At 39.4% G+C, this 26,020-nt stretch overlaps 1 protein-coding gene across 1 annotated transcript in view; it reads right to left on the reverse strand.

Annotated features, from left to right (window-relative positions):
• The window catches only part of ube3c (ubiquitin protein ligase E3C), a 258,339-nt gene that overhangs the window by 59,654 nt on the left and 172,665 nt on the right, over nt 1-26,020 (reverse strand). Inside the window, exons 17-19 of the mRNA XM_068053400.1 lie at nt 25,010-25,107; nt 23,036-23,168; nt 12,825-13,072 (exon numbers count right to left, since the gene is read on the reverse strand). Of these exons, the coding sequence (XP_067909501.1) occupies nt 12,825-13,072; nt 23,036-23,168; nt 25,010-25,107 (479 nt within the window). The remainder of the gene's footprint in view (nt 1-12,824; nt 13,073-23,035; nt 23,169-25,009; nt 25,108-26,020) is intronic.

Raw genomic sequence — 26,020 nt, forward strand, 5'->3', positions numbered from 1 at the left:
TTCAACCCAATTAATTTTTCGAGTACTACCTCTTTATTGATACTAATTGCATTTCAGTTCCTCATTTTTACAAGTCCCTTGGTTCCCTATTTTTTCTGGGACATTTTGTGTCTTCTGCCATTTCCTCATTCTCGACCACAAACTCTCCTGTCTCCACCTGCAATGGACCCATATTTGTCCTTGCTAATCATTTCCTTTTCACATACCTGAAGAAGCTTTTACAGCCCTCCTTTCTGTTTCTAGCTTGCTTGCATTCATAATCTCTTTTCCCTCATTAGGGTCGTTAGTACAGACAGAAATTAAAGCTAAAGCTTTATCTGACAATATTACTTAAAATCCAACATCCAGGCCTTTTGTAGTATGAATTTAACTTAAATATCAGTGGATCAAAAAGTTTTTTTTCAAATGACTGTCCCCATAACAACAAGCAAGTTATTCTCGCAATAAATCCCAAATATATTCTGCTGACTGAAACAGTTGAGAGCATTTAAAAAAATAATTAAATTGTGACACGGAGACAAGTATAAAGGCAGATATATACAGATAAGCTGAAGGCTGAAGTGATTAAGAAAAAATTAGTGCAAGGTACGTTGCAATAATATGGGAGCCAGCAAAACAGGTGCACCAGTAAATAATCAGAATGGGATGGATGAAGAGTTAAGAACATTGTATTTATGAAATATTCTCCCTTATCTAGATGGTACATTGGCAATGAGAAAGCTGAACGATTTAATACTATACGCTCATTCTTTTTTAAAAAAAACCTTAAAACAAATGTTTAAGTTACTGCTTGTTTGTAAAATAGGCTCGAGCCAATTTAATGCATCCATTTTACCTTTACACTTTTCTCTACCATTATCTGAGCATTTTCATATGGCACAAATATAGCACTCAAGCATTCATAAAGTTTTTTTTTTAAATCCAGTGTTTAGCTTACAGTAATCACAAACTCAATTCAAGTAAGATGTTAGAGTTCTGAAGTTATTGTTTGTTCCTGTGTCCATCTTCATGTCCACATTCTTTTGAATGTAAAATGCCTAAAATTGTGTTCTAAAATTCTAAAATGTATTAATCTAAAATACCAGGCATAGCTCAGTAGTACCACTATCGCCTCTGTCAGAAAGCCATGGGTTCAAGCACCATTCCAGCACACGCAATATAAGCAGACACTCCAGATAAACTGGAGATACATGTGTAACGGGCATGACTGTATGAACCAGATCATAAAGGGATGTGACTGTTACATTCCCAGGTTATGCTACCATACAAGTATGGCAGTCAATTCCCATAAAAGATTCTCAGTTCACTTATGGAAGCAACTGTTGCCATTGAACCTGAGAAGATGTCAGACATAAACTTATAACTTACTTTCTATGTTCCCCAGTCTTTTTTAAAAAAAAATGATCAAGTTCATCCAATCTTAGAGCTCCTCATAGTGCACATTAACAGTCCAAAATCATATGACATGCAATTTTTTATATCATATTTAAACAAGTAAGAAAACCAAATTCTAACTTACTTTTAAATTTTGAGTAGTTTCCTTTGCAGGACTACTTTTGACTTTGGCTGTGCTACAAATAATTTAAATGCAGTACACACATTTGAATGCATATTTAAATGCAATTTAATATGTAATTTAGGTTAGCCATATAACCTTAAACATCAAGGTTCTTATATTTGATCAATTTCTGTGAATTGATCTACTTTGCAATATGCAACTGACTTTTGAATATACAGTTGCTTTGACCCAGTCCTATTAATATTCCAGTTATGAAGCTGCAACAGTATTAAGGAAAGTTAGGAGATAAATTTCAAGGATCTATGTTTTACGGGTATATTTACTGCCCAAAATGTGCCAAAATGATTGAGCGAAAATAGATTCATTATGCAAGAAACCTTTTTAATATAATTAAGTGCTGGGCAATTAATGCAAATAGTGGCGTGATCTGGAAAATAAATGTGAACAATATCAAAAGCTGTCAAATAGATGTGGTAACTTATGGCATCAAGAATCAATAAAGAAACAAAATGCCCATTTTATTTGGTCATCAATCGGAACTATACTTTGCATACTCACCTTCACAGTACCCGCTTGCCATACAATATACTACTTTTGCCAAATGAATATTTTTGCTTAAGCAGGAGGAAAGCCATTGGGTAACCTGTTTGTACGGGATACTATAACTTGTTCTCCAAGTCAAATACAGGCTCAAAAGCAAAAGAATAAGCAGATGGAACCTCGAAAAAATGCTTCAATAAATGTACATCAGACAAATAGTGCACTAGATTTTTTTTAAAATTAGAACACACCTGCAACATAAAATTGTACTTATACAGAATAAATAGAGCAATTAATTAAAATCTTTGTACAGTGAAAAATTTAGAAATTGTTAATAGGAAATTGCTTTAATTTGTGTGACTAGTGTGGAGACTTTACTAGAATAGAACAGAGATAGAATTATTCTCAAAAAAATCAGGTGATGATTATGTCAATCAACCCAGTTTTTCTGCAATTGGTGACCCGCTAACAAGATTATGACCATTGCAGCTTTGAACCCTGCAATTTCGGAAAATGTGATTGCAGACAACTGACTACAGAATGGCCATTTTTCATTAAAAAGGAACTTTAATTCCTGTGAATCAGTTCAGCTCAAAGTAAGGGAAATCCTTCGAGTGAATTAGGATGCAATGCTTCCATTTCAGCTGTATTTTCAAGAATCTGTATTGATAGCAGAAAGAGAATATGGTTCAAAGCTGGTTACTTAGAATGCTGAATAAAACTTTGGTGACTGACCACGAGGCAACAATAACAGATCAATTAAAAAGTGGGTTTATGATAAACGGGAAAATTCCACAGCTAGTGCATTTCTTGAAATATGTTTGTACATGGAGTTGCCAAGCAGAGACCAGATGCTTCCCCACAGGGAGTGAAAGAAAAAAAATCCTCCCCACCCGCCCCACCACCATCTTAGAAACCTAAAGCACAGCAACGAAACCACATTCATAGGGAGAAAAGAGTAATAGAGCAAAAGTCGCTGTACGTACCTAGCAGTTTAATACAAAAACCTTGCACATTACTGAAAATCACATGATCAGTCTCCTATTTAAAACACCAGATGTGTAACACATACTGTTTATTAATTTCAAGAATGTAAAACAATTATACTTTATAGCCGTAAATGGACTTGCAACTACATTCTCTGTTACAGGTTACGATTGAGGTGGGAGGAGTGCACTGTCTTTTCCAGTTCCACTTCTCCACAGGTCATAACATCTATTTAAATGTTTACCCGGTTACCGAGACAGCCAATCGTATACTCTAATTTTTATCCCAGAATAAAATATACCAACCAGGTTTCTTTAATAAACAAAAAGTTATCAGTTGAGAATAAACAAGATTTAACCAGTAACAAAGTAAAGCATTAAAACACCGATTAAAATATAAAAGTTCTCTTTTTAAAAATTCTACAATTACACACACGCGCACAGAGAGGGGAAAAAATACAGAAATTCAGTCTGCAGAAGTCTAGTAGGCTTTCTGGGAGAAATGTGGCAGCAAGGTTTATCCACCAGCATACACTTGAATTGCAGGATTTTTTTTCAGCTCTGCAGGAGCTAAATGGCACCAGTGATTTTTTTCTACACGGGATCTTGGCAGGATTTCTTCAAAAAGGTAAAGAAGGTGGTGAGCTGGGTGGTTTATTTTAAAGCCTGGCTCAGGTATAAAATTAAAACCTGACCCGGGTCCAACCTGATAACAGCCAACCCGAACCCTACCCGGGCCAGAGTCCTTTAATTTTTTTAAATGCCCGACCTGACCCAAACCCAACACATTTAGTCGGGTTTGCTCGGGTAGCCAGACTTTACTGCAGAGTGCGGATTCCGGACTGCACATTTCCTGCCTTGACGTCCTGAATGTTCATTTGAAGATTACTTCCTGGAGCAAGGCAGCACTGTCCACGTCCAGCCCAACCTGACCCCAGCCCAAATGTTAGACCCGACCCAAACCCAACGCTTGTCATTGGGTCTGGTTGGGTAGCCACGCTTTCGTTTATTTTCTCTTGGCAGGAAAACACCAACCGTCTTCAAACAGTTCACACTCCAACAACTAAAACAGAAAACAATGTTCAGTGAGTCAACCTCTTGACCTCCATAAACCCTGACATGTGGTTTCTCTGTAACCATTTTTTCCCCAAGTCACCAAAGGGTTCTGCTGCTTTGAGCCCAAATCACAGGTGGCTTTCAAACATCTTGTCCTGTTGGTGAACTTGGTATAAAAATAAACACATCCATGGAATCTTTTCAGCTCTAACACAAGTTCTCAAAAAAAAAATAATGGAAACACTTTCATAACACACATGCAATAATTTGCCTGTCCTTATAAAACAATGTTAGGAAACTATAAAAGTATGTTTTTTGCTTGGCTGGTACTTCAATGTGTATGACCATAAATATTGGGATTTTCCCTACAAGTCTGCAATCCCTTAGGCAATGCTTATAGAAAACAGTATCAGCATCCACTGGCACACAAACTGACTTTTTTTCAATAGTATCAATTTAGTTCAGGTGACTGCAACCTTGCATCTGAGGCAGAAAATGGTGGATTCCAGAATCACCAGGACGTGATTTTATAATCCAGATTAAAAGCACGAGTCACCAACATTTACTTTACTAATATGCCACCAGTCTTGTAAACTGGCTGCACTGTTGAGGCCCAATTTGATGGCCATTTTTGCTAGTGCATGTGCAGAGTAGTGATGTCATAGTATATCAGCATCACTGGAGAGAACAGTGCTTATGTTTGCACATGCTGCTGCTATCATATCACCAATAGTGAGTGACCTTTGGTCTCAGGAACAATAGCAGCTGCCAGGAAGACTCAGTAAGAAAATAAATCTTCCTGGTTACAGGTCTATAAGCAGCTTTCAAATCGAGCAGGGAGTTGTGGTATTCTGGTTAACAGGAGATGATTAACCAATATATTTTTCATTTATTTATTTGTTTGTTCATGAGACATGGACAATGCCAGCAGGATTAAATTTATTGCCCATCCTACTTCCCCTGATTGATTGTCCTAAGTGGCAGGAAATTTCAGAGGACATTAGAAGTCAACCATGTGGATGAGAATCCAATGTCAAGGAGACCAAGTGGAGGCAGCAGGTTTCCTTCCCTGGAGGAAAGCCGAATGCTAGACAAGATTTACTTGCGATTGCAGAAATAGAACTTATGACCACTAGGCTACTGGTTCAGTCCCATAACCACATCTCATTGCTGAGTTACTGGAATTTGCCTATATAAGTCAAGTATTCCAAATAGTAACTTTGTGTGAACTTCTTTGAGACACTGAGAACCAATTGTTTCTTCATTCTTTGTTAATGCTTCCTACAGAAAGGCCTAAAACGCCATTGTTTGCATACTGCAATAACTTCATTACAGGAAAATGTGGATTTAGAAACAATCTGCATAAACAAAAATTCTAGTATATCCTCCAACTAGAAATGTTTTCCATTAGATTGAGAAATAAAAATAGGATTCAATAATAAATACGATACGTTAATCTTATGGGATAAGCACTTCCAGTATACAGTACACGGATTCTGAATTAGAGATATTTATAAATCAAGTGTCTGCAATATTCCTTGATATATTGCTTTACCATTTTCAACCTTTCATAGTTTGGACATTTGATTTCCATTATGGGTTCTTACATCAATACATGCAAATGCTTTTAACCTTAATAGCTGGAAATTTTAATTTTTAAGAAACAAATCAATAATAGAGATTGCAATTTAGTGCCAATCCATTTTGGAACGCATGTTACATCATGCAACAATACATGCATCATTACTTGAGGACTGTCTATAGACTTGCTTTGTGACCAGATACATTTGAAAACTTTCAAAGTTACACTTATGGGAAGCTCCCTCAATGGTTCAACTAATTACACAATGACTAGCAGAGTTACACACCAGGAAAGCTCATGCTTTAATCCCTCATTTGTGCTGTGCTAATTTAGTTCAGTAATAGCACTTGCCTTTGAATCAGATGATTGTGGGCTTAAGCACATAATCCAAGCTGACAGTTGAGTGCAGTATTGAGAGTGGTCTGCCTTATAAGAGATGCCATCTTTTGGACAAGATGTGAAATTCAGGCAAATAATGTCAGCTTAAAACAGAAGTCTACCTGATGTTGCTGCAGCTTTGGCAGATTACTTCTGATGACTCACTGGAATTGCAGACCTCATACCCACCCACCCCATTCTCCCACAATATCTTCAGTCTGTATTTAGGTTGGGCTTCAAAGTAAATACAGGAATCCCTGTAGAACTGGATGCACTGCAACAGCTGTATTCCAGTTGGAAGCAGAAATGAATCCTTAACAGATTCCTTCCACTTCAATATGTGATTCTGATTTGATTATCCTGTTCTTTGGCTGTAATCAGCATGGAAAAGAAAAGTGCCGTAATAGTACAGAACGAGACAGATCAAAGACAAAACAGTAATATAGGTGCAAAATGTCATGACCCTTAGATTAATATATTTTCTGTATACGTCAGAGACACCAAGAAACACAAAAACTATATACATTTTTTTGGTGTGGTAGTATTCTTTAATATATCAGAAAATGTAGTCAGAAAAAAGTATGGCATGCGATCCAGGAAACATACATATTATAGCAACACTGAGAAAGTACAAGAAAAGTAGATATGTTACAGCTACAGAGCTTGGTCTGACCTGTTGATTATGGGGGTGCTAAAATCAATTTACGGCCCACCATGCTTTTGGTGTTCAACCTACTTCTAGCCTTATTGTAGCTTCACTAGGTTAGGTCTTCTTTCCAAGGTATGCCTGGCGCACCCCAGTATACAGCCCCATTGAACTAGGATTGGTCCCCTGGCTTGTTGGTGAAGCAGCAAATTATATTTTGCTCATAAGATTACAAATAGTGGTGACATGCAATTCTACCACTCATGAGCACTCGTCACTTCATAAATGTCCAGTTTTGGGCTGCCAAATCAGTTTGCAGTCTGCCCCACTTAGCAAGTAGTTGTGCCACATTACACAATGGAGAATGTCTTCATTGTGGAAATTAGACTTTTGTCTTCAAAAGGGCTGTGAAAAGGTACTCCTCCAAAGGCTGTCATGAACAGGCTTCCAAGTGTTCAATGTGAAAGAGTACTGATTTGTGAGAAGAGATTAGGAGATCTTGGGAGTAAACTTTGGGCTTGCAAAATTGAGATGGGAATTTGGATGGTTTCTACAGGTGATGCTTATTGAGCACTTTAGACTTTCTAGACAGCAATCCTTCAAGGGTGTGGAATCTTTGCCACCACTATTACTGATGCGAGGGTCTTAAATAGTATTCACAGTTCAGTCAAGAGGTTTGGGGAGTGGGCCTAACCAGAAGAGATATAACATTGTCCTCCCAGGTTTCTGTATCTCTTGCCTATTATGCATGTTCTTTCTCAGCCTGTAGTTTCTTTTCCTGTGTCACTCTTCTGCTCTTATTGTCTGTTACTCTGATTTGGTTTCACAGCATCAGTTACTGCCTTGCTGTTATGCTCCCCCTTCAGCGGATATGTCCACATTGTATGCTAATTCCCTGTATTTCTCTGTTACTTTTCCCTTGTATCTGTTGCACTTCAGCTTTCTCTTAACTTGTCCCAGCGTCTCAATTACTCTTCCTCTGTCTTCATCTCCACTGGTATCCCTGTTTCTCTTCATCATTCTCTTGTTGCTTCTAGTGCTTTCTCTGTTACGCGAGTAATCTTATACAACTGTGTCCTTTTTCTGCAGTGATCTCTCATCGAGGAACCAAAGCTATGTCAACTCAGGCCAGAGCCTTGATACTGTAGAGTGCTGGAAAAGGAGTAGGAGAGTGGGCAGTGGTCAGACTGGCGAGAATTACAGAATCACAAGAGAGTAGAGCAGCCAGAGGTGGCACCAGGGGATGAGATAGCATGGATTGCTAAATCACAAGAAAAAGATATAATTTTATTAAGTAATTTGTGGACTTCAGGTTTGCATTAAAAATGTTGGACTGAACATTAACCCATTCCATTTTCTGTCATGAAGAAAACAATAAGCATAGTACAAAACTCAGATTATGCATGTTACTGAAAGACGAGCTTGCATTAGGAGCAACAGTTGCATACTTTCATACCTGCATCTTCGAACACAGTGAACTTCTCTTATTGATGCTACGTTACAAAAACGAATACACTTAAAAAGTACTTCACTGGTTGTAAACTGCTCTGGGACATCCAAAGGACATGAAAAGTGCTCTATAAATGCAAGTCCTTTTCTTTGATGCTACATGCTCCAATAAGGTCAACGAATATAAATGTGTGCTCGTTAGAAAATAAACTGCAAAATTGTATTATCAGCTGAGTAGGCATTACAAAGGTAAGCAAGATGCAAATTGGAGCTTACCTTAATAAATATTACAAGATAAATCAACTGAGATAACCTTAAGGGGTCTTTAACTGTGAAACAGATCAAAATGCCATTACCACATATTTTGACTGCTTATTTATGCTCTGTCTGGCTACTTGATTTAAAGCCAACACAATGCAATCACTACACAAACAGAATCAAGAATCATCTCCTAATGGAAAGTTTAATTGAGAAGTGACCAGCGACATGAGGTAATCCCTTCTGTTAAGATGGCTATAAAGACCTTAGTGCACTGAATCACACTAAACAATCACTACACAGGCATTAAAGAAAATTTGAATTCATTATGCCCCAATAAATATAGATAGCAATCAATATCTCCCTAAAAGGCATTTTTTGTTTATAGACTTAGAACATATACTGTATTTACCAGCCATATCCGGTTTTCAATTGTAATCAAAATGTAATTATTTGTTATAGATGACTTTGCAACTTGCTGTCATCGCTTTAAAGTAACTGGTTGAGTAAATATTTGGAAGTAAATCATGTATTACTGACTGAACCCAGTCTGCATCACTTTTTTTTTCCATCTTGTAAAGCAAACCTCATATGTACAAAATGTTTGAGTACTGAATTGGCCACCGTAAAATATGACAATTCATTAATAGTTCACATAAATAATTAGCTTTTTCCTAAAACAAGTGAGCATGTCCAGCTTCATAAAACTTTTCTATCCAGGACTAGATGTATTCATAAAATAGTACAACACAGAAGGCGGCCATTCAGCCTATTCATCATGGTATTTACCACAGAAGGAAGCTGTACATTATTTCTGACAATCTTTCAATTTCCTAAGCCGTGTTATCAATTTCGAGGCTTGCTGAGAAGGAGGAACTTGTTCAAGTGTGGCAGAAGGCCTGGCTCGAGTTGCTATCTTTAAGCTGAGAAGTTGTGCAAGCCATTATAGCGGAGACTATAAAGCTTTTATTACAATTTTCACTGTTGCTTATATCCAAACTTTTTTATTTGCAAACTGTAAGGAAGAGTAAAAAGACAGAAACATACAAGAGGATCTGCATCCTGGAACTAAACCAATGATAACAATTTCTGGATAACTTCCACGTAAGAAACAGGATATTTACCATGTCTGTTTAAAAAGGTTGTGGTTTAATTCTATTTCAACATTATCTAGCCACATTAGGTACTGAGTGCCATATTAACTGGTGCTTGCTTCTCCAGTAACTTCACCAGACAGTACAGAGAAAAGGCTAGATCCCCCTCTTGCTTATAAACAAATCATTCAACCTGAAGCACCAGGTATACAACATAATTTTTTTTTTAAAAATAGATTAGTTATATGGTTCACAATTTAAAAAAAAGAGGTGCCATTTGGACTAGAATGGAACTTATCATCTTTCATGGTGAAAATATGTGCCCCTTCTCCTTTGGAATATTTATATCACTGGAGTCAGATAAATAGGCTATGGTTGTAAGCTGAATTTGCAGCATACCTTGGGACTTGGGTCATCGCTAGTGCAATGTTACTGCAGAGTCTTGGCTAGTCAATGCCTCTGAGCCACAGAAACATAGGTGTCTAAATGCATGCAAACCATGGCCGCCACTGCAGACCAAAGCCTATTACAATTTCCAGCCACCCCCATCCCCAACCCACCCCCTTCTTGGATCTCAGTTCATTGTCTCAGGCTAAAAAGGATTGCTCAATCTTGCTGTTGTATTCAACCCGAGTTGAGCTTCTGATCTGATCACAAAGACTTCTTCCACCACTGCCCTGCCACACGCCATCTGCCTCATCCAGATCTCTGAAAGCACCAGAATTGCCCGTTTAATGCTTTCCTGGTTGGTTCCCTTCCTCCATGCTCTGCAAACATCAGTTCATTCAAATCTCAGATTCGATCCCACACTGTTCCACTTATCTATCACCCTGGCTGACCTGTACTGGATCCTGGTCACACAGTACCTCTCAACTGCAATTTCAAATTCTTAGCCTTCTATTCAATCTCTTTATGGTCTCTCACTTTTCTAGCTCTGTAACCTTCTCGAGCCCTACTATTTAACCACCACATAATGCTGTTTGCCTGACCTTTTGTACATCCTCCCTCCCTTCAATACACCATTGGCAGCCATGCCTTCAGCCATCTATATTCCATGCTCTGGAATTCCTTTGCTAAATGCTCTGCCTCCCTACCTTCTCCTTCAAGACTCTTCTTAAAACCCAACTCTTTGACCAAGATTTTGGTTGCCATTCCTAATCTTCTCCATTGGCTCAGCGTCTGATTTTTTTTTTTCTGTGAAGCAGCATGTAACATATTTTGTTTACATTAGAGGCACTATAAGCTTTTGTTATGTGTTAGGGGATTGTGTGACAAGGCACAGCTGCATAAGTCATGTTAAAAAAGTCACAAAATATACTGCTGGCTTCAACCCCAAGCTACAGCTCTAATCTCTATTCCCTAAGAAACCCAAGAGAATTTCTTTGTGCAAACTATTTTTTAAAATTCAACAGTAATCCAACAGTGGATATCAGAAGGACACTATCCTTTTAAGACTTTTTGATCCAAGATTGTTCCATTTCATTTACACAACAAAGAAAGCAGAATTAAAAAAAAAATAGGTACCACAGCTGCTTCATTAGAATCCAGGTCACCATATCTCAACATAAATATTTTATGAGAAGATCAATTTAACTAGAAAGATGACAAGCACTATAATGAAGATAGGTGAACTACACTTTTGCTTTATTTGTCCTCCACCTCTTAATAAACTCGAGCCAGTAATATCCAATAAGACTAACCCTTTGATTCAGATCCTAGATCTGCACCTAAAATTACTCCACCAAAATCAGCAATGTATCTGGAGAATACCAAGCAAATTGACATTTAATGCTGACAAATATACAAATAATGCATGTGTCCAAATAGCAAGAATCATACAACAAAAAAGGATATATTGTAAAAAAAAAGCAAGTGAGTACTGTGGAGCAAAGTTGACCAAATGCTAAGTACTGCATAAATTATCATAGCTAACTGACCACTAGGGTATATATTCCAAATCACTGAACACAACACAAAGGTAATGAAAAGACAACACTCAAACATGCTAATCAAATCTGACTGATTTATGAATTGATAATTGAAAACCCTGGAAATGATTCCCTTGCAGGCTTCCATATTTTATTTTATTTATTTTATTTTATTTCGAGATACAGCACTGAAACAGGCCCTTCGGCCCACCGAGTCTGTGCCGACCATCAACCACCCATTTATACTAATCCAACACTAATCCCATATTCCTACCACATCCCCACCTGTCCCTATATTCCCCTACCACCTACCTATACTAGGGGCAATTTATAACGGCCAATTTACCTATCAACCTGCAAGTCTTTGTGAATCACAGTGAGCAGCAATGGCAAGTAAAAGACTCACTTCTTCCTTAAGGGAATAATATCAAAGGACATTTGCATGTGAAAAATACAACACAATAAAGATGGATAAATCCATACCACTGAGAACAGGCTGGAGAGTTTCAATTCCAATGGCACCTTGATACAACCAAACCAAAGGGCTTTGTATTTTATCAGCAAGATTACAGAAAAACTTATGGATTAAAGAAAAAGGAAACAGTTAGAAGATCTAATTGAATTTGTACACCATTTCTATTTTTTTCCTGACAATTTTCCACCCTTCCCTCCTCTTCTGACTCTTTGCTGTAGTACAGGTCCACAAGTGCTTGGCACCTCAATTACTTCTCTCAAGCAGCCGTTAATCAAAAGGAAAACCGAGCGTCAGCAGGCTATCTGGGGTGCGTCACAACCAATCCTATCTTCACCCAATGTCCATAATACTTTCAGCATAGGTCATCACACATTAATTAAGAATTGTATCCAGGGATTCTAAAGCTAATCGTGGTGTCACTTTTGCTGCCATAGGTGAGCTGAGTCAACAGCAGGCATCAACCCTGGAAATTTCCCAGTTTGTAAATCTAAGCTATTCATTTGATAAAGTCTGAGTCAACAGACAGTTCCACCTCGACTTTCTAATTGAGGTAGCAGTATTTCATATAATATAGCATTGCTAGTTTAAGTGATATAACTAAAAGAACCAGTGGAATTAAAAGAGCCGTCAAACCTGTTCAAAGAACATGCTTCAACACTAATTTTTGGCCACTGTTTTGCAAAAACAGAATATTGACAGAAATTCAGCTTTTATCATTGCAGTTTTTCTACATAGGTGCCATCTAAAAAAAGATCCTGCAAAATGCATCGATTCCAAGGCTAACAATTTGTGACAAGCATATACGGTTTCTTAAAGCTAGTCTGAATAAAGTTTTATTACCTTCTATCAGCTGCTCCCCAACATAACACTCATTTTGTCAAGACATTTGATATTTAAAGAATTCAATTCTCACCTTTCCCAACATTCTTCCCAGAAAGTAGTAATGTCTGGTGAAGTGATCTCCAACCAGCATTTTTGCTGCAGGATTCGGATACAGAAGTCCTTCATTTGTCGTTTTAAAAAATCCCTGGTTTGGGTTAAACCCAGTCTTGAGCAGTTCATTAAGAAATTCTCTGAATATTCCTCCACCATCAATTCCAGCTTCATCTAAACCATGTGCATTTAATAAGTGAACGCGTATTCTTTTTCTCAGGTCGGATTCTGGAAAATAGGGGAAGTTATTTGTCAACAAATATTGCACAAATTTGTTATTTTTATAATGCAGCACATAGGCCAGGAATTTGCAGCTGTAACGATGGTAACGTTTTAGCGTTTGTCATCTTTACTGTGTAAAACTAACAGTAACTTCTGGTGTTCACACATGCGCAGTTAAGTGTAGAAGTCTGAAAGCTGCTATCAGCAATACCCTACCTATCCATAGGGTGCACTGTCAGTGTTCGCAATCAGTGATTTGATGTGGACTTGAACTTTTTGCACACAGTTCTCACGGTAAAAAACATTGAAAAAGTGACACTCTGTTGAATGAGGTACAACTGAGTTTTAAAAATGTACCGAGTCATAATTATGCTGCACCACCTCTCTGGCCCTGAAAACTAATTTTAAAAGCATGGAGTGTCTTTCCCTCCATTCCAAGATTTTACAAAATTCCATAGATTTTTAAATTAAAAATGAAACTGTATCTTTTCAAAATTTATGATTTCATCTTTGAGCAAGTACCAATCTTTATTTCACTCTCTGTAAAATGATTACAAAGTGAATGATAATCAGTGCTATTTAATTCCTAGTTTGTTGCCCAAGAGTTCTTCAATTTGATTTTTTCCCCATCAAGTGAGGGCAGCCAAAGATTCCCTATGGATGGCACCAGAAGGAACTGCAGTCATAATAGAGGAAATCAATGCCACAGAGCATGCTAAATCTTGGTGAGCAGCTTTCAGCGAGGACCGCCACTTCGCCGTTGATAGCGAAATCTGGGCCATGGTATTCCGCTAAAGTCACAAACTTTTAATGTGTCTCATTTAATACAAAGTAAAATCCTTCAGAAATTAACTGCAGTCCATGAAAGATGTTGGTGACTGGCCCTTTCAAAATAAATCATTAAGTTTTGAATTTGTTAACTGGCTTTGAAGTTGAATAAAGTTTAATTAACATAATACAATCCTTTGTCACAATACCGATGGCCAAAGTGTCTTTCTGCACAAATTCAGTTTGAAAATGTTGAGGGTGGCACATTCTTCTCTTTGCTGTGAAAGCCTAGCCTGGATTCAGGCAGATTTTGTGGAAAATGAGCAACACTTTGCATTCACAATAATTGGTTAAAAAAATTCTCTCCTGCAATCAGTAGCTCTAAAGCAAGGATCAAGGGTGCATGATGTAGGAGGTGATGCATGATACAGGAGTCTATGATAGAATCGCATGCAGGCTCTAGAGAGAGCAATCTGGACAGGCTGAAGGATATTTTCTTGCGCTTGATTTTACATATTTGTTCAGTGAAGCAGATTTATTTTGATTAAATCACACTATTTTGACTAGCAGGTTTCATTTAGGATGACAGCAAGTGATTTTTTTTTTTGCAGCACCATTTTCCTTACAAACCCAAAGAATTTCTACTTAATACAGGGAGTTTGATTTGCTGCCAGAGTACAGTTTTACATAAAAGCTCCCAAAGGGTGTGCAAGTGCTATTTTCTCAATGAATCTGAGCAATAAAAAAAACACTTTCCACAAATCATTTGCCTTCCAATAAGTAACCATTAATTACAGAGTATATTGCAGGAAGGAGGATTTTTTTTTCCAATTCCTTTTGTGGAATGTGAGTGTCACTGGCAAGGTCAGCATCGTTTGCCAATCCCTAGTTGCCCTGGAGAAGGTGGTGGTGAGCCGCCTTCTTGAACCTCAGCAGTCCATCTGCTGTAGGTACACCTGCAGCGCTGTCAGGAAGAGTTCCAGATTTTGCGACGGGTAGGTCGTGCCTCACAAACCTTATTGAGTTTTTCGAGAAGGTGACCAAACAGGTGGATGAGGGTAAAGCAGTGGATGTGGTGTATATGGATTTCAGTAAGGCGTTTGATAAGGTTCCCCATGGTAGGCTATTGCAGAAAATACGGAAGTATGGGGTTGAAGGTGATTTAGAGCTTTGGATCAGAAATTGGCTAGCTGAAAGAAGACAGAGGGTGGTGGTTTTTAGAATTTAGAACTTAGAACTTTAGAATTTAGAACATTACAGCGCAGTACAGGCTCTTCGGCCCTCGATGTTGCGCCACCCTGTGAAACCATCTGACCTACACTATTCCATTTTCATCCATGTGTCTATCCAATGTCCACTTAAATGCCCTTAAAGTTGGCGAATCTACTACTGCTGCAGGCAGGGCGTTCCACGCCCTTACTACTCTCTGAGTAAAGAAACTACCTCTGACATCTGTCCGATATCTATCACCCCTCAACTTGAAGCTATGTCCCCTCGTGTTTGCCATCACCATCCGAGGAAAAAGACGCTCACTATCCACCCTATCTAACCCTCTGATTATCTTATATGTCTCTATTAAGTCACCTCTCCTCCTCCTTCTCTCCAACGAAAACAACCTCAAGTCCCTCAGCCTTTCCTCGTAAGACCTTCCCTCCATACCAGGCAACATCCTAGTAAATCTCCTCTGCACCCTTTCCATAGCTTCCACATCCTTCCTATAATGCGGTGACCAGAACTGCACGCAATACTCCAGGTGCGGTCTCACCAGAGTTTTGTACAGCTGCAGCATGACCTCGTGGCTCCGAAACTCGATCCCCCTACTAATAAAAGCTAACACACCATATGCCTTCTTAACAGCCCTATTAACCTGGTTAGCAACCTTCAGGGATTTATGCACATGGACACCAAGATCTCTCTGTTCATCTACAGTACCAAGAATCCTCCCATTAGCCCAGTACTCTGCATTCCTGTTACTCCTTCCAAAGTGAATCACCTCACACTTTTCCGCATTAAACTCCATTTGCCATCTCTCAGCCCAGCTCTGCAGCCTATCTATGTCTCTCTGTACCCGACAACATCCTTCGGCACTATCCACAACTCCACCGATCTTAGTGTCATCTGCAAATTTACTAACCCACCCTTCTACACCCTCTTCCAGGTCATTTATAAAAATGACAAACAGCAGTGGCCCCAAAACAGATCCTTGCGATACACCACTAGTAACTAAACTCCAGGATGAACATTTGCCATCAACCACCACCCTCTGTCTTCTTTCAGCTAGCCAATTTCTGATCCAAATGTTCATCCTGGAGTTTAGTTTCTAGTGGTGTACCGCAAGGATCTGTTTTGGGGCCACTGCTGTTTGTCATTTTTATAAATGACCTGGAAGAGGGTGCAGAAGGGTGGGTTAGTAAATTTGCGGATGACACCAAGGTCGGTGGAGTTGTGGATAGTGCCGAAGGATGTTGTAGGGTACAGAGGGACATAGATAGGCTGCAGAGCTGGGCTGAGAGATGGCAAATGGAGTTTAATGCGGAAAAGTGCGAGGTGATTCACTTTGGAAGGAGTAACAGGAATGCAGAGTACTGGGCTAATGGGGAGATTTTTGGTAGTGTACATGAACAGAGAGATCTTGGTGTCCAGGTGCATAAATCCCTGAAGGTTGCTACCCAGGTTAATAGGGCTGTTAAGAAGGCATATGGTGTGTTAGCTTTTATTAGTAGGGGGATCGAGTTTCGGAGCCACGAGGTCATGCTGCAGCTGTACAAAACTCTGGTGAGACCGCACCTGGAGTATTGCGTGCAGTTCTGGTCACCGCATTATAGGAAGGATGTGGAAGCTATGGAAAGGGTGCAGAGGAGATTTACTAGGATGTTGCCTGGTATGGAGGGAAGGTCTTACGAGGAAAGGCTGAGGGACTTGAGGTTGTTTTCGTTGGAGAAGGAGGAGGAGAGGTGACTTAATAGAGACATATAAGATAATCAGAGGGTTAGATAGGGTGGATAGTGAGAGTCTTTTTCCTCGGATGGTGATGGCAAACACGAGGGGACATAGCTTTAAGTTCAGGGGTGATAGATATAGGACAGATGTCAGAGGTAGTTTCTTTACTCAGAGTAGTAGGGGCATGGAACGCCCTGCCTGCAGCAGTAGTAGACTCGCCAACTTTAAGGGCATTTAAGTGGTCATTGGATAGACATATGGATGAAAATGGAATAGTGTAGGTCAGATGGTTTCACAGGTCGGCGCAACATCAAGGGCCGAAGGGCCTGTACTGCGCTGTAATGTTCTAATTCTAATTCTTGATACAGCAACAGTGAAGGAACGGCAATATAGTTCCAAGTAAGGATGGTTTGTGGCTTGGAGGGAAACTTGCAGGTGGCGTTCCTATGCGTCTGCTGTCCTTGTCCTTCTAGGTGGAAGAGGTTGTGGGTTTGGAAGATGCTGTTGAAGGAGGCTTGGTGAGTTGCTGCAGTGTATCTTGTATATGGTGTACACTGTTACCATTGCACGGTGGTGATGGAGGGAGTGAAAGTTGAGGGCCGTATATGGGGTGCCAATCAAGCTTTGCCCTGGATGGTGTCGAGCTTCTTGAGTGTGTTGGAACTGCACTCATCCAGGCAAGTGGAGAGTATTCCATCACAATCCTGAATTGTGCCTTGCAGACGATGGACAGGTTTTGGGGAGGGGAGTTACTCGCCGCAGAATTCCCAGCCTCTGATCTGCTCTTGTAGCCACAGTATTTATATGGCTGGTCCAGTTAAGTTTCTATTCAATGCTAACACCCATGACGTTCATGGATATTAATGGACCTTGGGTTGAAAAACAAAAGCTGTAGGAGCTGCATTTCTCCAAACATTTGATGAGAAATCAGAACAGCAGACTGCAATGGTGAGTGACGAAATGCACTAATTTTAAGCTCTCCATTGACAGTGCAGTTATAACACATATCTTGTGTTAGTAGAAAGCAGTTTCCCCAAACATGAACCCAAGATAAACTCTACAGCTGTTGATTTAGCATCTTTCTTGTGGTAGGTGGTCACCTGGAAGAGTCTTGAACCAGTTGTAACTGCACTGAACTCACAGCACAGAAAGAGACCATTCAGCACAACAGGTCTATGTCTGTACAAAAGCAAAATACGGAGGATGCTGGAAATCTGAAATAAAAATAGAAAATGCTAGAAATGTTCAGCAGTTCTGGCAGCATCTGTGGAGAGAGAAACAGCAAGCGTGACTCCGAGCTTCCCGTCGCCAGTCATTTTAATTCTCCATCCGTCTGACCTCAGACTCCTAGGTTCTAATAAAGCTCAAGACTGGCTCGACGAGCGGCACCTCATCTTTCAGTTAGGCACTTTACAGCCTTCTGGACTCTGAGTTCAACAATTTGAAATCACAACCGCTGCCCCCAATTTGTTTCCTTTTTCTTTACTCGTATTGATTTCTCTCTTTTGGACAGTAGTTGTTCAAAATTCTGCCATTCACACCTTTTGTTTCTTTACTTGTTCCATTACCATTATCCTTGCACTAACAACTCTTGTCATTTAATCTCTCCTGCCTTCCACCCATTCACAGACCTTACCTTTGTATTTCTTCCCACCCTCCCCCTTTCACTTGCTTAAAACCTATTACATCTCAAACTTTTCCCAGTTCAGATGAAAAGGTCATTGACCCGAAACACTAACTGTTCTCTTCCCACAGATGCCACCAGATCTGCTGAGCATTCCCAGCATTTTATTTTTTATATTAGGTTTATGCCTGTGTTTATGCTCCACACAAGTCTCCTGCCACCTTACTTCATCTCACCCTATTTATATATCCTTCTATTCCTTTCTATTAATATACTTAACAAACATGCCCTTAAATGCATCTATGCTAACTGCCAAAGCTGTTCTATATGGTAGCGAGTTCCACATTCTCACCACAATAAAAGTTTTTTCTGTACTACTTATTGGATTTACAGGCGACCATCTTACATTTATGACCCCTAATTTTGAACTCCACACAAGTCTAAACATCTTCCCTACAACTACTCTGCTTAATTCTATTTGCAAACACAGTTCAAAGGACTGATTTTTTAAAAAGTAGTCATTAGAAAACAGCTGATGAGATAATCAGCTCATTTCCAACTTTAAACACATCATAGGCATTTGGACAAAATTACACTTTCTGAATAAGCTGGAGATATCTATAAATATACTAAACGAGTTTAGTCGAACATTATTTTCATCACGATTTTAGTCAAAAACATTGACTGTCATGTGAAATTTGCACACTAGAAAAGTTCCCCTCGGAAGACCCTTCCGAAGAAGGGTCACTGACCCGAAACGTTAACTCTGCTTCTCTTTTCACAGATGCTGCCAGACCTGCTGAGTGGTTCCAGCATTTCTTGTTTTTATTTCAGATTTCCAGCATCCGCAGTATTTTGCTTTTATATTAGAGGGAAAGAGGTTCAGAATGTAGGGTCAAGACAGCTACTGGGTCTGCAACTACATTGGAGAGGCAGAAGGATTCAAAGGCGGCCAAAATTGGAATAATGGATGGAAAAACGGTTACACATACGGCTACCGGAAATGGAAGGAGAAAAAGGGAGGGGCCATGGAAGAACCTGCAAATGTGGACTTTGCAGCAACAGTGGGGTATATATGTAAAGGAAGGGAGCATGTTTGAAACCTGACTTAAGCACCCACGCAAAGTGAGAGTGACCAGGAAATAGTACAGGAGTCAAATTGTAAAAAATATCTAAATGAACAATCCACAGCATTTTCCATGACAGAGGTACACATATTTCTAGAAATGTGTCTTACCTTTGCTCTATCACATAGAAATCTAAAGTATTTCTGTCAAGGAACAGCATAACATAAAATTTATCAGGTTTTGACTGCTCTATCACAGGTCATTCATTCTTCTTTGTTTAATAACCTACTACTCTTATTTTTTTTCCAAACAAGCAAATAAGAAAATGTTGCAAAATAGCTTTTGGTGCATCGTAATGGCGATCACTATCTGTTGTACAGTGATAGGATGTCGCCACAGATATTACAAATTTTTAACAATTCTACTTTGCATATTATGTTTATTTTCTTACATTCAAAATGAATGAGTCTGAACAATGTCTAAATTTTGATGCTGCGATCTGCAGGGCATTTCTGTACTTGAAGTAATTATCACACTGACCAGAAATATCTCGTTGACTAGAGCTATTGCATGCAAAACACATTCTCTGCATATCTTTAACATACATTTTCAAGTATGTTTTTCACAAATGGTGTAGTAGCAGTAAGGTGATTTCTACAGGAGTCGATTGGGCTAAAAATAAATTTACCACATCATTAGACAAAAGCCATCATACATACAGGCTCAGAAGCAAATTTATCATAGCTGGATTATTTGGCTCAGTGAGGGGAGAAAGGGTGTGAAACAGTTTAATAATAACTTTAAGTAAAAAAAAAAAACTGCTGTCCAGAGACAGTTTGCAAAAACATGTTTGTAAGCAGTGCTGATTAATGGAAGCAATTTTATTTTCTGGCTGATCTGATCTATTAACCTTGAATCACTAAAATTATTTATTGTTAACGCACACCTCAGAAATAAATTGAATATATAGCACAGGAACAAGTCATTCGGCCCAACTAATCCCTATTGTTTTTTATGCGCCACTCAAGCCTCTTCCCAACCTTCCTCATCTAACTATAAGCAGAATCTACTATTCCCTTCTCCCTTATCTAACATATGCTTATCTAGCATCCTTTAAATGAATCTATATTATTCGCTTAAACACACCATGTGGTAGCAGTTTCACATTCTCATCACTCACTATTCCCTATTTGATTTCTTGATGAGCATCTTATACTGATGGCCTTTATTTTGCTCTTCAAGTGGAAACACCCTGTGAGTCTACTCCATCAAAACCTTCCATAATTTTAAAGATCTCTATTAGGTCACCCCTCAGCTTTCTCTTTGCAAGAGAAAAGAGATCTAGCCTGTTCATAATTTCCTGGTTGGTATAAGCTCAACAGTTCTGGTATCATCCTTGTAAATCTTTTTTGCAAACCCTCCTGTGCCTCTACACCCTTTTTATTATATAGCAACTAGAACTCAGTGTGGTCCAATCAAGGTTTAATACAAGTTCAGCATAACATCTCTAATTTTCAATTCCATCCCCCTAGAAATAAACTCTAGTGCTTGGTTTGTTTCTGTTATGGCCTTATTATCTATCCTGTGTCGCAACTTTTAGTGATTTGTGCTCCCAGATCCCTTTGCTGCTCTACCCTATTAAGATTCTTATTTTCCAGGTAATATGTGACCTTCGGATTTTTCTCACCAAAATAGAACACCTCACTTTATCTATGTTGAAATTCATTATAGGCCTTAAAATAAAAGTAAAATACTGCAGACGCTGGAAATCTGAAATAAAAACAAGAAATGCTGGAAATACTCAGCAGGTCTGGCAACATCTGTGGAGAGCGAAGCAGAGTCAACGTTTCAGGTCAGTGACCCTTCATCAGAACTGCAGTTCGGAGGCTATGGGCCCTGACAATATTCCGGCAATAGTACTGAAGACCTGTGTTCCAGAACTTGCTGCGCCCCTAGCCAAGCTGTTCCAGTACAGCTACAACACTGGCATCTACCCAGCAATGCAGAAAATTGACCAGTTATGTCCTGTACATAAAAAGCAGGACAAGTCCAACCCGGCCAATTACTGCCCCATCAGTCTACTCTCAATCATCAGTAAAGTGATGGAAGGTGTCATCAACAGTGCCATCACGCGGCACTTGCTCAGCGACACTCAATTTGGGTTCCACCAGGGCCACTCAGCTCCTGACCTCATTACAGCATTGGTTCAATCATGGACAAAAGAGCTGAACTCAAGAGGTGAGGTGAGAGTGACTGCCCTTGACATCAAGTCAGCATTTGACCGAGTATGGCATTAAGGAGCTCTAGCAAAACTGAGGTCAATGGGAATCAGGGGGAAAACTCTCCGCTGGCTAGAGTCATACCTAGCACAAAGAAAGATAGTTGCGGTTGTTGGAGGTCCATCATCTGAGCTCAAGGATATCACTGCAGGAGTTCGTCAGGGTAGTGTCCTAGGCACAACCATCTTCAGCGGCTTCATCAATGACCTTCCTTCAATCATAAAGTTAGAAGTGGGGATGTTCGCTGACGATTGTACAATGTTCAGCACCACATTCACGACTCCTCAGATGTTGAAGCAGTCCTTATAGAAATGTAGCAAGACCTGGACAATATCCAGGCTTGGGCTGATAAGTGGCAAGTAACATTTGTGCCACACAAGTGCCGGGCAATGACCATCTCCAACAAGAGAGAATCTAACCATCTCCCCTTGATATTCAACGGCATTACAATCGCTGAATCCCCCACTGTCAACATCCAAGGGGTTACCATTGACCAGAAACTGAACTGGAGTAGCCATATAAATACTGTGGCAACAAGAGCAGGTCAGAGGCTAGGAATCCTGCGGCAAGTAACTCAACTCCCGACTCCCCAAAGCCTGTCCACCATCTACAAGGCACAAGTCAGGAGCATGATGGAATACTCTCCACTTGCCTGGATGGGTGCAGCTCTAACAACACTCAAGAAGCTCGACACCATCCAGGACAAAGCAGCCCGCTTAATTGGCACCCCATACACAATCATTCACTCCCTCCACCACCGACGCACAGCAGCAGCAGCGTGTACCATCTACAAGATGCACTGCAGCAACGCACCAAGGCTCCTTGGACAGCACCTTCCAAACCCACATCCTCTACCAACCAGAAGGATAAGGGCAGCAAATGCATGGGAACACCACTACCTGCAAGTTCCCCTCCAAGTCACACACCATCCTGACTTGGAACTATATTGCCGTTCCTTCACTGTTGCTGGGTCAAAATCCTGGAACTCTCTTCCTAACAGCACAGTGGCTGTCCCTACCTCACATGGACTGCAGTAGTTCAAGAAGGCAGCTCACCACCACCTTCTCAAGTGCAATTAAGGATTGGCTATAAATGCTGGCCTAGCCAGCGATGTCCACATCCATGAATGAATAAAAAAATACAATTTTTGTATTTAATTGGGACAGAAGTTGTTTTTTCAGCATGGTGTATTCAATTCTTACAAGATAATTAGCGAAGTTAAATATACACATCATTGAATATATTTTATAGAAATGCAAATAAAAAAAGTGACGCCCTCCATCTCACCTACCGTTTTCTGGTGACAGCTTGTCATATGCATCTTCATAGATATAATTGCGTCGAATTGTAACATTAATTCCATCTAAAAATGGCCCCTCCCCTTGTACTTCCTGTTTGTCGGCAAAGATCAATCTTTGGAATATCTTAAAAAGAAATCACTGTAGGTAAAATGAAGGTGAGCTGACAAAATAAACTGCCAAATACATACCAACATTTGTATTTTTAAAATTCATTTTATTAGTACAATTTATATGTAACTAGCAGTGACATCTATTTAGTTTGTTGTCTAATTTTCCTACACTAGTGCCTAATTTACACAACTTATATACATTGCAACATACTGAGCGAGGATCTTACTTTATCTGGGTGATGAATATTCACACTTACATAATTTAACGCGAGGTGTTAAGTTTTTTTGTTTGAACTTTACATAAAGAAAAGCTGTTCCCATTAGCTGATGGTACAAGGACAAGGGGACACAGATAAAAGATTTTGGGGAAGAGATGCATACGGGATGTGAAGAGCAGCTTAAAATAAGCTGTGAATAATAATGACCTGGAACACGCTGCCAATGAGGGTGTTAGAAGTGGAGGCGATGACTGATTTCAAAAGGAAACTGAATGGGCATTTAAGGGAAATAAACTAGCAGGGTTACAAGGATAGAGCAGGGGAAAGGGACTGATTGGATTGCTCTACAGAGTCCTGGCATGGACTCAATGGGCCAAATGACTTCCTTCTCACCGTAATAACTATGAGCCTAACAGTAGAAATTTTAACATGCATTGCTTTTTAGCTTAAAAAAGGCCAAAAAATTACTTTTTTCTGCAAGGTTAGTAAATTTAATTTGTTTGCATGATATTCCTTTGTAAACAACTTTAATGGATGCATTAACAGATCTCAAATAACGAGTACGCTGTCTATTAAAACAGCAGGCCATAAAATGTCATGAATGCATAAGGCAGTGTTATGATCCTGTAGTTTATTTTGGGGAAGAATGCGGTGTGCCTTTAAGGCTGGGAATAGGAGCCAAACTGCTTTGAGGCAGCAGGCTCCAGAAGCTGAGTCAAATAATGCATTTTCGTTGCTCCGGGATACAGCCATTCGGAGACTGTGATTCAAAGGGTGGATTCTCATTGCCTTGGATACAGCCACTCGGATTGAGCATCGAGAGATACATTTGTTACAATTTAATTTTGAACTGGCTTATAGTGGATAAACAGCCTGTTCTAACAGAGAAAAACAGACAGACAGCTGTGTGTTAGCAACTGAAAGGAGGGCTCTCAGACTATTTAAACTGAAAGAAGAGAATTTAGTTTATTTATTATTCTCTCAAAATTCTAAAAACAAAGCCAAAACAGAGATCTCTGAGAATTTAGACTGAAGGAAGGGAAGTTAGACCGTTACAATCTTATATCGCTCAAAAATTCTAAAGCCAAATTGATTCATGAAAAAGTATTTGCAAGTTGTTAATTGTAGAAATTCATCGCTGGAGAAGGAAAGCAACAATTTCGACTTCTGGATTAGACTACGGATGGTTCTACTGTTGAAGAACCATTTTTTACCCCATTGGACGGCTGAGGACTTCAAGGAAACTTGGGCTGTTTCACATCAGCAGGAGCGTAAATTTGCAAGGACTCTAATTTTTTCTATTTTCAATGTTGTTTATATCTTCGTCGTGTTTAAGAATTTAGTTTTTCTAATTAAACAGTTAATTGTTGATTTAAAGACACCTGGTTTGGTTCGCCTCATTTGGGGGTTAATAGATGGTACAATTTGGCTGGGTCTTTCTTTAATTTGGAAATGGTATGTTAGGCGATCTGTGGAGGGACAGGATTGAACTAATAGTGCGTTTCTCCCACCACAATCAGAATCGTATATTTTGATTGGGGGCTTTGACTGGAGTGGTCGGTCGTAACAGCAGTCATAGACAATAATACTGCAAACAGTATTTTCTAGGATGTAGAGTTTACAGCAGAATATTTACCTTTACTCGTTCTTCAAATGGAACTACAAAAGGTAGTTCGGTTAAAATGGCAAGATGACGTTCTTCAGATACCGATAACTGAGCTGGTTCCTGCCCAACTGAAAATACACAAGAAAAAAAGAGGTACAATGGCGAGAATTTCATTACCACATTTCAAAATATCTAACTCACAAACCTGAATGACACGACCAGATCTGCAAGAATGATTCTATGTTCAGCTGCCACAAAGAACTGAATTACATACATACAGATACAGACTTATAATGTATAAAGTACAAGACAGTCTAGTAGTGATTTCAGAAGTACTTCATTGGTTGTAAAGCGCTTTGAGATATTCAGAGATGATGAAAAGCGCTATATAAATGCTTCTTTTTTTTTTTAATATCCCGCCATTCTCTTTCACATTTTTCTTCTGAGACAGCTAGGAACTTTCAGCAACTGCACACTGCAAACTATAACTACATTGTATACACAAGCTTCCAAAAATCTCAGCTACCAGTACTGGCACAAAAGCAAAGTACTGTGGATGCTGGAAATCTGAAATAAAAACAAAAAATGCTGGGAATAGTCAGCAGGTCAGGCAACATCTGTAGAGAGAGAAACAGAGAATCTGCTTGGCTTTATGCATTTGTCAGACCTCACTTAGAAATCAATGTCATGAGTCAGTGCAGAATAATTCTCTAATACCAATTTGCCTTAGAAAAACAAGTGAAGATCACCAAGCAATGTTATTTTAGAAAGTAAATGGAATCAAACAGTAATTAAGCTTTATCTTAGAATTTTGAGTGATCTGTACTTGTATGACAACTTCAATTTTTAATCAACAGTCCTGCCACATCCAGTCATGAATGGTGGTAGACAATTAACTAACAGGAGGAGAGGTTCCACAAACATCCCCATCCTCAACAATGGGGGAGCCCAGCACATCAGTACAAAAGACAAGACTGATGCAGTTGCAACAATCTTCAGCCAAAAGTGCTGAGTGGATGATCCATCAACCTCCTCCTGACG

The sequence above is a fragment of the Heterodontus francisci genome, chromosome 2 (genome assembly GCF_036365525.1).
Source record: "Heterodontus francisci isolate sHetFra1 chromosome 2, sHetFra1.hap1, whole genome shotgun sequence".
NCBI classification, from domain to species: Eukaryota; Metazoa; Chordata; class Chondrichthyes; order Heterodontiformes; family Heterodontidae; genus Heterodontus; species Heterodontus francisci.